Source organism: Neoarius graeffei, chromosome 12, assembly GCF_027579695.1.
Source record: "Neoarius graeffei isolate fNeoGra1 chromosome 12, fNeoGra1.pri, whole genome shotgun sequence".
Classification (NCBI taxonomy): Eukaryota; Metazoa; Chordata; class Actinopteri; order Siluriformes; family Ariidae; genus Neoarius; species Neoarius graeffei.
In genome coordinates this window covers 4,545,841-4,562,572 of record NC_083580.1, presented here as the reverse complement: position 1 = coordinate 4,562,572, position 16,732 = coordinate 4,545,841, and the positions used below count along the sequence as shown (strand labels likewise).

The following is a 16,732-nucleotide window of genomic DNA, read 5'->3' as shown; positions in this document are numbered from 1 at the left end:
TTTTAGTAACCTTTATATTGTGACTCGTATTGGCAACTAATTGCAATTAAATATTATACTTATCGGCCTGTTCGGTTTTAGCCATGTTGAATTTAGTTCGTTTGGTCCACGGCAGGCGTCGCTTATCCGCGCGATCTTCACAAGACTTGTGCGAGACTTCGAAACGTGAAGAAGTGTCAGCCAGGTGTCAGTGCCGCCATTTTGAAAACTGTTTTCCAAACGAAGTATTGCACAAAAACGAGTTTAAATGACGATTACTGCGGACTTTTTCAAACTTTCCTGATTTGCTATCAAAACAAACAAAACTTCCGGCTTGATCACATCAGCATTCGAAAGAGAGCGTGCGCGTCTTTGGACAACGTTGGCAGATGTCGGTCAGTTTGATTTCCGCTGTACGTTTTACTTCCGTCCTACGATGTCTCGCACAGGTCTCGACGAATCGTGTTTACGGCCATTGCTTTGACATATGGACTGATATATATTACAGAGCGTATTTCAAACACTCTTAACTTGCTATAGCAGCGACAAAATAGCGATCAAACATGCATTCCGATATTTAATAAAATGAGAAATAGAATTTTGATGATAATAAATTTGCCTTCAGTTTCCCTTTAATCTTCTTTTTTTTTTTCCAAGACATGACCATGTTTGAGGTGGTTCCCATGGGCGAAAACTCATGAAATTTGGTATGCACATCAGTCCTGGTGACCGCTACTCAGCGATAGAGGGTTTGGCCCCGGGTGTGTCCGGGGGACACCATAGCGCCGCCATGTGTCGTTGAGACTTTTGCCTGGTATATAGTTTCACCCAACTGTGTCAAATTCGGTAGGTGTGTGGGGAGCCTCAGGACGAACAAAATTGTAAGGTACGTTGTATTCGCTGTACTCAACAGGAAGTGAGTTATCTTTTGTTTTGTGCATTTTGACACGTGTTACATTTTGACGTTCTCTTCCTAGGCGGTTTGTTGGATTCATGTCAGGTTTGGTTTACCAGAAACGCTCGGGCCCTTCGTCGCTGCTTGTGGCTATATTTTTTTTTCCACTGTTTTTATTTTCAGTTAAATAAGCCAATTTCAGGAAGCGAGCCACATTGACAAACGTGCGAAGTAGCTGCGCAATGAGCAGTTTGTTCAGCCAATCAGAACAGCATAAAAATAATTTGAATGATAATTATTCGGCTATAATCCTGCTGCTCTCCGTCACCTTCGCACCGCTTTCGTTTAGTGTAATTAATTGTTGAATATTCTTCATCCTCCACAGTTGAGAATTGGGTCTTGTTAAACTTGTCCGTATTTCGCTCATTCGTTCAGCTACTTTAAGGTGTGTCTGGATTCGGCTGGGGTGTGGCCTGTCCTGAACACTGTAGTCAGGTACTTTTGATATGGCTTTCTGTTTTGGCAGGAGATGCACCATCATGTGGAATCCAGTCATGGATACGTTAAGTATCTTGTATGAATCGATCATGACGTCAGACCCGACAACCTTCACTCGGTCTTTGTAGAATTTTAACATCGGAGCAAAATCACGGTAAAGATCAGTCGATTAAAAACGACAGATTGACAGAATTGATGTAACTGAATGATTGATAATTGTGTTAATGTTTTCGACTCTAGTACAAACTGATAGTCCAGGAAGCCCCGCCCCCTTTCCTCTATCTTGAAAAATATAAATGTTTCAGCCAGTGCGCTCATCTCACTTCCATTTGATTTTCCCCGACACGGCATCCTCTCGTAGAAACAGAAAACATTTTGAGTTCATTAATGTACATTTTATAATTTCTTCGGCTTTATTTAGCTAACGTTAGCTAGGGCCATCCTTAAAAAAAAAATCCGTTTCCTGTCCACCGGGTGAGCAAAAAAATTTTCAGTCGGGAGGGAGGGATTTTTATTTATATATATATATATATATATATATATATGGATGGATAAGAAATCGCAATGCTGTTTGCTTTTTCTTTCAGTACTTTTTTATTACAAAAGCAGACACATTTAATAAAATGACAGTTTAATCAACTGAAACTTGTACAAAAACTTTAAGTTAGCATTTTAAATGCTGACTGCAACATTTGCAAAACTTTTACAAAGGTACTTAAAATGTCCGACACACGGATTTTTGTAGTTCTAAATCGAGCGTTAGGCCGAGTTCGGATGAAATTACACTATTAAAATGATCACTGAATGATTTGTTTTTCTGAATCTTTACCATTTTGTTGTTCGCTAGAATACCATTTTGAGATTTCACACTTGGGCAAATGTTTGAAAACTCCGGATCTCCTTCCTTCATGGTGGCGGACATTTTTTTGTGCTGCACGGCGCATGCGCAGAGCTGATTCGATTCTATATTCTGCGCGGAATGCAGGGCTTTCCACAAGCGCCGGCTGTCGGCCACACAGCTGACTGCACGATTAAGTCCAGCCGGCTACTTTAATGACTATTTTTGTAGCCCACAGGCTCTAAATATTAATTTTCGATTTTAATAAAATTAAATGTTTATCTAACGGACTGACAATAATGTCAAACTGAACCGCACTCATTTAAGTTGTGATTCGCGCTGTTTGTACCGATAATAACCACAAATTCCCCGCCGACTTCGTTGATCAGGGGAGAGTAACTCATCCGCGGCCCCGACACGCGGTGTGTGTGGAGGCAGTAGTGTGTCGGGGCTGTCGGAGGGAACAGAAGCAGAGATAACACTTATTTTGTCTCTGGTAAACTAGTCTTCTCTCGTTACAAGCCAGGAACGCCTCATGATGCAATACGCAAGAAAAGAAAGAAGATTTACTGCCATTTTACTTTGTATTTGAGTAAAGTGAATAAATAAATGGTCTGTGGAAAATACATTTAATCCTGGGAACTGCGTGCACAGGAGTTTTTGTGTTTACTCCCCCCGGCTGGCTACTTATTTGTCATGGCTGGCTAGTATGAGCCTTAGACCCCGTCCACACGTAGCCGGGTATCTGCTAAATCGAAGATATTTTTCTACGTTTTGGCCTGTCATCCACATGAAAACACATCAAAAACGAATATTTTAAAAAAACTCCGGGCAAAGTGAAGATTTTTGAAAACTCCGTGTATGCCTTTTCGTGTAGACAGAGATAACCGGAGTTTTGCGTTTTAGAACGTCACAATCTGCGCCAAAAAAATGACAACAAATCTGCCCTGACGTCAAACGTGCGACCTTTGTTTACTGCAGAAGCCAGATTAAGCATGGACAAAGAGTAATGGATCGGAGTAGTGCCTTGAAAGCGTTAATTATTGTGCAGGTGCTATTTACATGTTTAATTTTAGAAGCCCAACTACTGACAAGATTCCCAATCAACGTTTTCTTGCGTCCTTTGAAGTTTATACTCCAAAATTGTGTTTAGAAGCAATTCTGTCTCCGAGTCTGTCCAGATGAACGAGCTTGGCGCCATGTTTTATGTTTAGGCGGAAGTGACGCCAACAGAGGGCTATTCTGATGTGATTAGGGGGTAGGATTTGGGGAAATAATGCCATCTACAGGTTTGGAATGCTTATGAATGTGATTGAAAACGCAGATGTTCGATTATGTGTGGAAGGGATTTTTTTCGAAGACGAGGTGGTGTGGATAAAACATTTTTATAAACGGAGGGAGGGGGGGAAAATGTTCGGTTGTAAAAATACCCGGCTACGTGTGTACATGGCCTTAAGGCCTCTGCATGCTCTTGCGACAAGGCTTTCGCAGATAGGTTTTCGCAGACAGTTGTAATTTATCGTTGAGCGGGGGAATAGGCGTGCGCGATGTTATTCACCGGCACAACGCAAGGGGGCGTGAAGTCGCTAGGAGTAGTTGGTGGGTGTGGTTAGTGGAGTGTTTATCCTCCGGTTACTTATAATGACTAGAACTTTTTTTTTTTTATAATGACTAGAACTGGAGTCGTATAGATGTCCGTACTTCCTCGATCAACCGCTCTTCATGCTGCTCTATCTTCGCTCGTGTTTTTAAAAATGCCGGTCGTGAAAACAAAACAAACCGGGAAAGTAGGGAAGCGGAAGTGCGTGTACAGCGGGTAGAGTGGACCAATCAGAGCCCTCTTGTCTGCGGCGCTGTCTGCGAGGCTTCTGCGGTGGTCACAATTTTTGGGAGGTGCGCGCAGAGTGTCTGCGAAGGTGGGGGGGCTACGCAGACACTGTCTGCGACACCGTCTGCGAGGACTGGGTTGTCAGCATAAATTGGCCTTTAGTGGAAAGCCCTGGGAATGCGGAAATGTCAAGTTCGATTTTAGATTTACAAACCTGAAAAAAAATGTCGAAAAACCGGCGTTAAAAAAAAAAATTTCAACCGTACAAACGGCACTCACCCGGCCGGTGGACCGGAAACAGAACATTTTTTTAATAATGGCCTAGTTGAAATCAGTTGCCGGTGTTTGTTTATTAAAGATGGTTAAAAATGGTATGTTTGGGTTTCAGCTAAAATAGAAAACAAATAGACACAACGAAGTGTCAAATCTGCCTCCTTGAACTGTTAGCGATAATTACCGTGATTAAAAACGCGGTTTGTTTTCCTGTGCATGAACTTTGCACTCCGGATGAAACCGTCTACTAAAGGAAGTGACCCAACATCTCGGCGCTAGCAGGACGCCTTTCTCTTCCTTCCTGATTCCTTCAGGTTTTTTTTTTTCTCCGATAATTCGGCTCATTTGTGTTTTACCGAACTCAACAGAACCTCGAACGTTTTTATCCATTGGCTCGTCTGTATGACGAACCCCTCTCGCTTTCTGCATCCCAGGAAACGGCTGTCGTTTGCCGTGGAAACCGAAATCTATTCCCAGAAGTCTGTGCAGTTACCAAGGAGACGGGCTCGTCGACCCAGCACCCCGTCCCACGCGCTCCCAACTTGACTTTCTCAAAGCTGGAGAGTGTGTGGGAGGAAACGCTAGCGCCGTGCACGAGCCAGATATTCGAGCTGAGATTTAACCAGCAGTGTGTTGTGCAGCAGGACAGGGTTTTCTCTCATCCCGGGAAATCGAAAGTGTAAAAAAAGGTAGAATTGCCTTAAATGTGTTCAGTTACAGATCTGAGAAAGTAGGAAACCATTTTGAAGTCAGTGCAGATAAAGCAGTATTCCTGTGTGTGTGTATGTATGTATGTTCACATCTGGTCAGAGGCTGGGTCCATTACACAAGGCTGTAGTTATTTCCTGCTCTGGGGCTGCTCTGTGCTGCACGGATGGACATCAGGCTTCGCTTCTTCATCTTCATATTGTTATATTCTCCTAACATATTGTTATTAACTATTTACAGGCCTCCGAGACATTCAGCCAAAGTTTTTCTGGAAGAGTTTGGTGAACTGTTGTCAGTCATTTGCTTAGAGTTTGACTGTCTTATGATGAGTAGCATGCTATAGATGCACAATGGTGTAACATAGTAGCCTAGTAAACTAGACCCACCCGCCTAGCGGCCAAGAATATTTTTGCCTAGCGAGTGGGTCTAGCCTCGCACCATATAAACAAAAACACCCCGGGCATCAAATCGTGCCCGCCAATCACAACGCAAGGTTTTTGTTTGGATTCTTTGGACGGGCTTTTGCAGGAGTGACGACAAGGCTGCGCGACGCTGGAGAAAGCGCAGCAGGAAAGATGGCTACGGCTAGTGAACAGCGCACGTTTGACTCCGCTTTGGAATCAGTTTTAGAAGAATTAGACTTGGAGTTTTCGTTGAAACATGAGCAGGAAGAGGCTCTCCGCTCATTCCTTTTCAAGAAGGACGTTTTCGCTGTTTTGCCGACCGGCTACGGCAAAAGTCTGATCTACCAGCTGGCTCCGCTCGTAGCCAAAAGGATGGGGCTAGTTTGTGCAGTACGAAGAATTAATAAACAGCTTTGAAACATTACTTTTTGATTGTTTCTTATTTTCCCGTTATTTTAAATTTAAGGGAAATTATTTCACCAAACACCACTAAATAAAAACTCTCAAAAACAGTTTAAGCAAACCCTTGAAAAACACTTGGAAAAAAAATGAGTGTATGTTAAGTATGAGGTACAGACTCCAAACTTGTGGTCATTATCTCCAAACTTCTTAATATCTAGAACCTGTTTATTAATTAATACGCATTTTGAAAAATTATTTATTTCAAGGCCTCCCCCACTGCTTTCTGTCGCTCTGACTACGTCACAGTCAGTGTTGCGCTGATTGGTCAGAGCGTTGGCCTATACGCACAGAGACAGTTTGAAAGACAGCGGGTTGTTCCTCCCACACCCTTCGGAAATGTCTACGAGCGAGGCCAGACTAAATATTCACATTTAGTCTGGCTTGCCAGGCTAGTAACATCGGGGAAAAAAAAAAAAAATTCAGGTTTTGATTTTATGTACTGAAATAACAGGCACAATTTTTACAATATCTATATAAATTAGTTGTTTTTACCCATTTTAACCTTGAAATCAGCATTTTAATGATTACCCATAATGCATTGTTTATCGCGCTAAAACAAGCAAAAACGTCATAAGACGGTGGAAATACTACCTTTACTACCTTCACGTGGCGTCTTTCTTGATCGCACGTGCCTAGAAGCGTACCTTCTAGAACATTCCCGGGTGGTCACGGACTGTCATGTAGCCTAGTTCGGTTGTGAAACTCACTAGGAGTATTTTCGCGAGTTTAGTGGCAAACTTTTGTGCCGCAATTTCTCTATTCTCGAAATTTGTAACCTGAAACCCTACAAGAAATGTTTCATAATGTTTGGGATTTTGAAAAATGCTTCTAGAAAGTTTATTTCGCTGTATTTTTCCGTGAAACTTGGCATAAATCATCCTTAAGTGATGAGCATGACATTGTTATTTTGGTCTGGGTCACGGAGTTAGTTGGAAGCGGGAGAAATGAGTTTCTCAACTACAGCAGCACTTCTCACCATAGATGGCTGGCGTGTTTCACAGCGTTTGGGATTTACTAAATCGACTAAATCTCTAGATCTACTGAAGCTACGAGGATATAAATCACCAGGATTCTAATTTACTGGGTGAGAAGTATTATATATATTTTTTGAAAGGTTTATTCACGCGACAAGTCCATGAAAGTTGGAATTGTTCGTGAAGGGGTTAGTTAGATTTTGGTAGCGTGACGCGCACAAGCAAAAGAAAAAACAAATTTTCTTCCGAATTTCCTTGCTTTATCAAAATTATTTTTTGAACCACTAAAAGACTGTTTATAATATTTAAGCATTTTTTTTTAATAGAGAATATTTGATCAAAACTTTCAAAACGGCATTCAAAGTGATTTTTCACGGGTGTAAATGTTACGCGTGACGTCCATAATTACGTTAAATTTTAAGAACTAAAATTCTGTTAAAAATTCTAGATTTGTGCTATCATTCTGGGGTTTTGCTGAATAATACTTTAGGGCAGGGGTTTTCAAAGTGTGGGAGAGTCAGCCCCCCCTCAGAGAGCAAATAAACAACAGCCCCCCCCCCCCCCCCCCCCCCCCCTACAATTTTTGTTGTTGCTATATTTAATCAGTCCCCCCAGGATTCCGCGGGCCTTTTTTGTGATTGTTGCGGGCTAAAATGTCTGATGTGGGGTTTTTTTCCAAAAAATTGCAATGAAAGTTGCGGTGTTTTTTAGGTTTTTGTTGCGATTACATTGCGGGAGGAAGTGAAAGTTGCGAGAAATTGTTGTGATTTTCTCTTTTTGTGATTAAAATTGAGTGATATGTTAAATATTAAGTTATTACTGAAAAACTATTGATTAAAAAAACAAAGACACTGAGAAATGGTCCTATAAACATCTTTACCAATATAAAAGATTACCAGGACTACAAAAATGCAGAAAAATAGGCTTTACTTATCCAAATGCGCCTGTTGGTTCAAAAGTTAAAGTGCAGAGAACCTCACAGCACAACATGAAGTTCCCTTAAAATATAATATAAATGCCTCAGCTTTCATGTAAGAAGAAAAAACTTAATACTACTCAGGCTTGTCTAAACGGGGGAACAGGGGCGCTGCGCCCTCTTACTCTCGGCGTGCGCCCCCTTACCGACTCCATGAAAACATCCCAGCAACACTACGTGACAATGTGTCTGATCATCAAATACGTTATAATTACTCCAAAAATATTCCAATCATAGTAGATACACTGCCAGACGGTGCAAAAACAATCCGAATTGGCGTTTTCCAGACTGAGGCGCCATGTTGTTTAGTTGTTTACTTGTCGCGGCTGCTCTCGCGAGATTTGACATGGGTTACATACGAAGTCAGCTGACTTGTAGAGCGAGGTTTCTCGAGACTGAATGACCTTTCACCCACCGGCGCGGGAGCTTTTGACAGAAGTAGTTCGCGAGTTGTTTTTGTTGACACTTGGGCATTTAAAGATGTCATCCCGCGGCACGAAGCGGAAGAAAGCCAAAGACTGTCCGGGGCAGAAGATGATTACTTCTTTCTTTTTCAATGTTGACAGACAATTTGTTACAATTTCCCTCTCAGATAGCCTCAGAATGTTGAATTTTTTTTTTAATGCTGGTTTTTTGACATTTTTTTCAGGTTTGTAAATCTAAAATCGAACTTGACATTTCCGCATTCCCAGGGCTTTCCACTAAGGCTCATACTAGCCAGCCATGACAAATAAGTAGCCAGCCAGGGGGGGGAGTAAACACAAAATAAACTCCTGTGCACGCAGTTCCCAGGATTAAATGTATTTTCCACAGACCATTTATTTATTCACTTTATTCAAATACAAAGTAAAATGGCAGTAAATCTTCTTTCTTTTCTTGCGTATTGCATCATGAGGCGTTCCTGGTTTGTAAATCTCTTATTTTCGGTGCATGACACATTCACGCAGCTGAGCATGCTATGAATTAACAACGACAACGGTCTGCAGTGGGGCTACACAATTAAACACTCAGCGAATATTTCTCCATTTGTGTATGAAAATACACTCCAACCACTCAGTTTGGGTTCATTTACAACCAACGGTGTCTTTTGATGCCAGCACGTAATTGAACGAGAGAAGACTGGTTTACCGGAGACAAAATAAGCGTCATCTCTGCTTCTGTTCCCTCCAACACACTACTGCCTCCGCCGAGTGCGCGCGCACTCTGAACTGAATCAGCTCTGCGCATGCGCTGTGCGGCACAAAAAAATGGCAGCCACCATGAAGGAAGGAGATCTGGAGTTTTCAAACATTTGCCCAAGTGTGAAATCGCAAAATGGTATTCTAGCGAACAACAAAATAGTAAAGATTCAGAAAAACAAATCATTCAGTGATCATTTTAATAGTGTAATTTCATCCGAACTCGGCCTAACGCTCGATTCAGAACTACAAAAAGTCCGTGTGTCGGACATTTTAAGTACCTTTGTAAAAGTTTTGCAAATGTTGCAGTCAGCATTTAAAATGCTAACTTAGTTTAATCAACTGAAACTTGTACAAAAACTGTCATTTTATTAAATGTGTGCTTTTGTAATAAAAAAAAGTACCGAAAGAAAAAGCAAACACAGCATTGCGATTTCTTATCCATCCATATATTAAAAAAAATAAAATAAAAAAAATCCCTCCCTCCCGACTGAAAATTTTTTTGCTCACCCGGTGGACAGGAAACGGTTTTTTTTTTTTTAAGGATGGCCCAATTACCTCTTTGATATGTTGCAGCGGCCTAACCCAATCAGATCTACCAGATCACAGCAGCAAAATTTACTGGTAAAACCAGTTGTTAAAACAAAGTGTGGTGAAGCAGCTTTTAGCTACGATGCAGTGCAGCTATGGAACCAACTGCCAGAGGACATCAAAAATTCTCCTGCTGTTGGCAGCTTCAAATCTAGACTAAGGCCATCCTTAAAAAATCCATTTCCTGTCCTTCAGGTGAGCAAAAAAATTTTCAGTCGGGAGGGAGGGATTTTTTTTTGTTTTATTTTTTTTAATATATGGATGGATAAGAAATCACAATGCTGTGTTTGCTTTTTCTTTCAGTACTTTTTTTTATTACAAAAGCAGACACATTTAATAAAATGACAGTTTAATCAACTGAAACTTGTACAAAAACTTTAAGTTAGCATTTTAAATGCTGACTGCAACATTTTGCAAATCTTTTACAAAGGTACTTAAAATGTCCGACACACGGACTTTTTGTAGTTCTAAATCGAGCGTTAGGCCGAGTTTGGATGAAATTACACTATTAAAATGATCACTGAATGATTTGTTTTTCTGAATCTTTACTATTTTGTTGTTCGCTAGAATACCATTTTGCGATTTCACACTTAAGCAAATGTTTGAAAACTCCAGATCTCCTTCCTTCATGGTGGCGGACATTTTTTTGTGCCGCACAGCGCATGCGCAGAGCTGATTCAGGTCAGATTGCGCGCGCACTCGGCGGAGGCAGTAGTGTGTCGGAGGGAACAGAAGCAGAGATGACGCTTATTTTGTCTCCGGTAAACCAGTCTTCTCTCGTTCAATTACGTGCTGGCATCAAAAGACACCGTTGGTTGTAAATGAACCCAAACTGAGTGGTTGGAGTGTATTTTCATACACAAATGGAGAAATGTTGGCTGAGTGTGTAATTGTGTAGCCCCACTGCAGACCGCTGTCGTTGTTAATTCAGAGCATGCTCAGCTGCGTGGCTCAGGTGGATAAGGCGCCACACCATAAATCCGGGGACCCGGGTTCGATTCCGACCCGAGGTCATTTCCTGATCCCTCCCCGTCTCTCTCTCTCCCGCTCATTTCCTGTCTGTACAGTCCTATCCAATAAAGGTGAAAAAAAAACCAAAAATGTCTTTAAAAAAATTGTCAAAAAACCGGCGTTAAAAAAAAACATTTCAACCGCACAAACGGCACTCACCCAGCCGGTGGACCAGAAACAGAACATTTTTTAATAATGGCTTAAAGACCAAGCTGTTCTCAGATGCTTTCTGCTAACTGATAAATATCATCATCTTTACACGTTTTAAACTTTACTTAACTTTTACAGTCTCTGCATGCTTTAAACTTTTACTTAACTTTTATTCTGCTATTTTTTACTGAACTTTTACTTCATTTTATTATTTTATTTCTATTACTGTTTAATTCTTATTTTTTTTCTCTCTTCTTCCCCATTTATTTTATGTAATTTTATTTTCTATTGTTTACTGTTTTGCTTTTACCTCTGTAAAGCACATTGAACTGCCACTGTGTATGAAATGCGCTCGATAAATAAACTTGCCTTGCCTTCATCCTGGTTTTTAATTTTTTTTTATCTTTTGTCCTTTTGACGTCAGAGGGTGAACGGTCGTGTTAAACCCGAGTCATGCTGCTGTATTGCTGTCCTGCAGATTGAGTGTTTGCAGGTGTATAGGACACGGAAACCACACACACACACACACACACACACACACACACACACACACACAGCAGGCATTAATCCAAAAACTGAGCAGGTGCAGGAGCTAAACAGCCCCAAACCCATTATACACCATCAGTCAATACCGCTGTCATACTGTCTGTCTTTCTCTGTCTGTCTGTGTGTCTCTCTCACACTGTCAGTCTTTTGTTTTTTGTCTCATCTGTCATGCTTATTTTCCTCTTCTGTACTCCGTCATTATGGTCATTGTACATTTTACTCTCGTTCTCCTTATTTTCTCTCTCTCTCACTTTCTGTTTGTCTGTAACTAGCTCTGTCTGTCTCGCTGTATGTTTTGTACTGTTTCTCTCTGTCTCTCTACACCTTCTCCCCTTCTCTCTGTCTCACTCCATTCATCTTGTTTTCTTTCTCCTTCTCTTTCTTGGCTCTTGTTGCCTGTCGTTCTGTTCTCTCTCAGCCCCCCTTCTCTCTCTCTCCATTCCTCTGTCTGTCTGCCTGCCTTTCTTTCTTTGTCTTGTTCTCTGCACAGGGTCAGCGGCAGTGAGACAGGCTGAATGTCTGGTCATGTGACCTTTCAGTAGAGCGTGCAGTGTACGCTGTGTAATCTGTACAAAAGTGCATTATTCATGAGCGTGTTGGAAATATCTCGCGGTTCCTCAGTAAACAGCGGACGTGGTGATGGAGTGAAGCTGCAGCGTTGTGTTTCAGTGTTTAACATTGGCCTGAGTGGTGAGTTCCTGCTGCTCAGCTCTACACTGTGTGTGTGTGTGTGGGGTTGTGGTTGTTATAGCAGCGCTGGAGTCGTCCTGGATGGCTGGAACCGAGGCAGTGCGATAGATTATAGTTTCAGAGAAAGTCTGTCTTTCACCCCCCCGGCTCTTTAATAGCGCTAATGGACACTGTGTTCAAGCACATTATGCTCACGAATGCACTCTAAAGCTCTTGAAAACTTTTAGTCTCTCTCACAGCCGGATTTGCTCTTCTGTGCGCTTTAATAATCGTGTAAAGCTCCAGTCCTCTGTGTGTGTGTGTGTGTGTGTGTGTGTGTGTAATCCGTGTGCACAGCGTGACCATTTTGTTTATTATCTTATCTCTGTTTATTGTGCTGAAAGAGACGATATTTTGAAATCCAGCCCACCAGCAGGAAATTGAGCGTTCAGGAAATCGATGCAGAGCTTCCTTCTGACCTGAAGGGGCGGAGCCGGGCTGTAACGCAACCTGGTATTGAAATTAACCACGCACTTGAGTCGGCTCTAGAAAAGATCGGACTTGCAGGTGCTGATCTCGGTGTCATGATACACTAACACTCCTGTAGTGCCAGGGTTTGGGTAAATCAATTAAAATTGAAGTATCGGAGTAAGAAAAGCTCAAGCAGTCAGACGACGTCCTGGGAAAATGTGACCAAATAACCATCCGGCTCACATCCAGCTGCTTGTCAGGACAACACGGCTTCTTTCTTTCTTTAATAGGAGGGAAAGCAGTTTTTGCGATGTGATCTCGTTCTGTTGCTTGGCGTTTTGACATGTTGTCTTTGTCACAGGTGCAGACCGCAGGATGAACGGAGACTCCGGCGCTGGGGTGGTGGCGGCCACTCCGCCCACACACCCGCCCCATAAAGAACGCTACTTCGACCGCGTGGACGAGAGCAGCGCCGAGTACCAGAGAGAGAGGAACATGGCGCCCGACCTCCGGCAGGACTTTAACATGATGGAGCAGAGGAAGAGAGTGTCCATGATCCTGCAGAGCCCGGTCAGCGTACACACACACACACACACACTGATAAAACACACAGGGAGCACAGGAAAGCACGAACACCTGAACAAATACACAGCTGTAATCTTATAGTAAAGTGGCAGTTCACTGGGGCGCAGGAAAATCCACCGTGAGAGAGAGAGAGACAGGCAGATAGACAGGGAGGCAGACAGAAAAGCAGGGAGGCAGACGGGCAGAGAGAGAGACAGACGTAGGCAGAGAGACAGACAGACGTAGGCGGAGAGAGACACAGACAGACGTAGGCGGAGAGAGACACAGACAGACGTAGGCGGAGAGAGACACAGACAGACGTAGGCGGAGAGAGACACAGACAGACGTAGGCGGAGAGAGACACAGACAGACGTAGGCGGAGAGAGACACAGACAGACGTAGGCGGAGAGAGACACAGACAGACGTAGGCGGAGAGAGACACAGACAGACGTGGGCGGAGAGAGACACAGACAGACGTGGGCGGGGAGAGACACAGACAGACGTGGGCGGGGAGAGACACAGACAGACGTGGGCGGGGAGAGACACAGACAGACGTGGGCGGGGAGAGAGACAGACAGACGTGGGCGGGGAGAGACACAGACAGACGTGGGCGGGGAGAGACACAGACAGACGTGGGCGGAGAGAGACAGACAGACGTAGGCAGAGAGAGAGAGAGAGACATGCAGGCAGGCAGGCAGAGGCAGACGGAGAGAGAAACTGAACTGGGCTGGGTTTCCCAAAAGCCTCTTAACACTAAGAGCGTCTTAACTAGGAGAGTGTTCATTGTGCTGCTCGCTCTACCATTTAACCATTATCTTTGTGCTGCGTTGTTTTTGGGAAACTCAGCACTGTGGTTAAGCTCGGCGTTTGAACTGATTGATGTTGGGCTTCAGGCGACACGGAGATTTTACAAGCCACTGATTTAAACGCCAGAAACCTGACTGTACACCGCCGCCGTTCAAATTCACACAGCTGATCACAACTACACAGCTGTTCCTCCTCCACTTAAAGTAACTCATACGTGTATTAGCGCGTTAGTACCAATAATTACAGTAAAAATGCTGTCAGTTTTTACCTCCTCTTGCATGCACATGGCCTCGCTAGCTAGTTTATTGGCGATTGTTAAACAAATTATCTAGTAATACAGGAATTACTACTGCGATGATATGACGTTGGTGCATGCGTTACCAAACCTCCTCTTATAAGCACCAGATCTCAGGAGAGACGGGAAAGGTACAGCAGTGATCTGATGATGCGTCTCACGCTGTTCGCACAGGCTGCGTGTAAAAGTCAGCGAGTGTATTCTGAATAATTCCCTCCACTCTTCCCATCAGCATGTGATAAAACTAAACAAGACTCTCTTCATGGACTGAGAGGCTGCAGTGTTTTCAGCTCACACTAAACCTCCGTGTGTGTGTGTGTGTCGGCGGTTAGCTCTCACAGTCAGGGCGAAGACGTGTGTACAATAACGCGCTGTTTATGGAGCTGTCTCACCACTGGCACATAAAGATCAGCTTCTTCATGCTGGTGGGAACGGAGAGAATGAGAAGCTCTTTATCGAAGGAGAAATGAGAAGAGAGAGAAGAGGGGAGGAGGATGGAACTCATGCCCTTTATTTTGCCAAATATTGCGACACTTCGGTTACATCGTGTCATTTCGAAGCATCACAGCTGTGAGGAGCAGCAGCACTCGCTAAACTACAGCGTGTTGTGAAACAGCAGTCAGGTTCTAGATGATTATTTTACAAACGTGAAATGTCGTGTTCGACACTTAAAGGGCTGATGACACGAACATGACTCTATGCAATTTCTTAAATAAACTATACAACATGGCAAACATGTTAGATTTCTGTTATAATTACGTGAAAAGAAGCTGTTACGCAAATATCCAACTTTTAATTGCACAGCGCAAGAAAACTGGGTCCGTGGCTCGTGGCCATGTTGTGACGTCAGCGGGAGAACACGCTGCGGTTCACTGGCTGTTCTACTCTGGTTCTACTCAATGGAAATGGCGCATGAAAACGCCGGTGAACTCTCTAGTGCTAGCTCTTCCTCTTCTGGGAGTCTAGAATTGTGTTGATCTCTTCCGAATAGAATCTATGATAGCCTACCCTCTTTACCCTTTGCCTCTCGTTGCTAGGCGGCAGTTACATGAAAGCCGCAAGCTTTCACAAGCAAATACATGACTGATATCACGCCGACTTTATGATTACATTTATGATTATCATGTAGAATCTATAGCTCTACGTACCTTTATCTTATGTCGTTTCACAACACATGTTCTGACAGGAGGACTGTCTTTGGATCCGGCATAGCTATTAGTAGACCCCCTCCGGAATACTGGCAGTGTTGCCAGATTGGGAGGAATCCCGCCCAGTTGGGCGGTTTCAAGTGCATTTTGGTGGGTTTTGAACATATTTTGGGCTGGAAAACTTCAGCAGTATCTGGCAACAGATACTGGATGAAATTAAATTTACTGGATGTAAATGAAATTTACAATTATGAACATTTATATGCCTTATGAGTCTGCACAGTTTGAAGACGAATATATGAACAGACGAGCATTTGTGCACTCTTTTATTGAAAACTATGACTCAACCTGCGTGTTTATGGGTGATTTTAATGCTGATTTATCAGATGGTAACTCTCTGTTTGCAGAACAACTGCTGCAGTTTTGTACTGACAGTAATCTGATTTTATCAAGCCAGAGGCTTCTGCCAAACAACAGCTTTACCTATATTAGCGATGCCTGGCACACGACTTCCTGGCTTGGTCATTGTATACGTACTGCAGACGCCCATTCCTCCCTTCATAACATAGAGATAAGGGTTGTTTTACAATCAGGGTACGCAAGCTAAAAATCACATTTAACACTTATTATCTTCAATATCAAAAGGCTTGACTAAATAAACTTGGTTGTTTATTGTAGCCCTGTGATAGCTCTATTTACCATGCAAAAAAAAATTTGATGAGGTTATTTTTGGTGAATGTATGGCAATATATGTCATATTTAGCAAAATTACTCGTGTCATTTAGAAAAAGTGCTTTTTTGACCACAAAAGGGATGCACTTAAATCATTCTTTATACCATAAAACAGATATTTGGTTCCATATCATTGGAAACATAGTTAAGTTTTAATGTTGAATGCCAGTAAGTTTTCAGACTATTTTGATCAAATTGGTATGTAATTGTGTAAAAAAACAAAAGTCCTCTCCGAGACAGCTAATTTTTCAATATAAAATAACACATCTAAAATGATTATTTTCATCCTAAAATGTGGTCAAGATATCGGGACATAAATCTTAGAGACAACTAACACAAAGCTTCCAGCCTTATATTTAAAAGCACTATGGAAGTAGTGGATTCCGAATTGTAAAAAAAAAAAAAAGTCTTCTCCGAGAATCACTTCATTTGTTTCTCCCATCTTATAGCAGATTACACAAAACTACCATACACACGTCGAAAAATTACCTGAAATCTGTTCTTTAACTTGTCCTTCACTTAAAAACTGGTACAAGAACCAGTTTGAATCAATTTGAATTTTGGACCCCTGTGACACAAACTTTGTACCCTGATTGTAAAACAACCCATAAACTATGGGATGACTATTTCAGATCATATCTCGGTCTTGCTAAGAGTTGAGAATATTCCTGCACTGGTTCCTGCAGAAGACGGGTATACCAGTGGCAAGCTAGACTGGTCGTGTCGATCTGAGGA

At 42.5% G+C, this 16,732-nt stretch overlaps 1 protein-coding gene across 3 annotated transcripts in view; it reads left to right on the top strand.

The window, feature by feature from the left end:
• Nucleotides 1-16,732, top strand: part of add1 (adducin 1 (alpha)) — a 91,875-nt gene that overhangs the window by 24,366 nt on the left and 50,777 nt on the right. For 2 of the 3 annotated variants that reach the window (XM_060935385.1, XM_060935382.1), the window contains exon 2: nt 12,813-13,021. In XM_060935385.1, coding sequence (XP_060791368.1) covers nt 12,827-13,021 — 195 coding nt within the window. In that variant the 5' untranslated portion in view covers nt 12,813-12,826. Of the gene's footprint in view, nt 1-11,982; nt 12,002-12,812; nt 13,022-16,732 lie in introns of those variants that run through there. The other variant, XM_060935384.1, reaches the window with a different exon arrangement.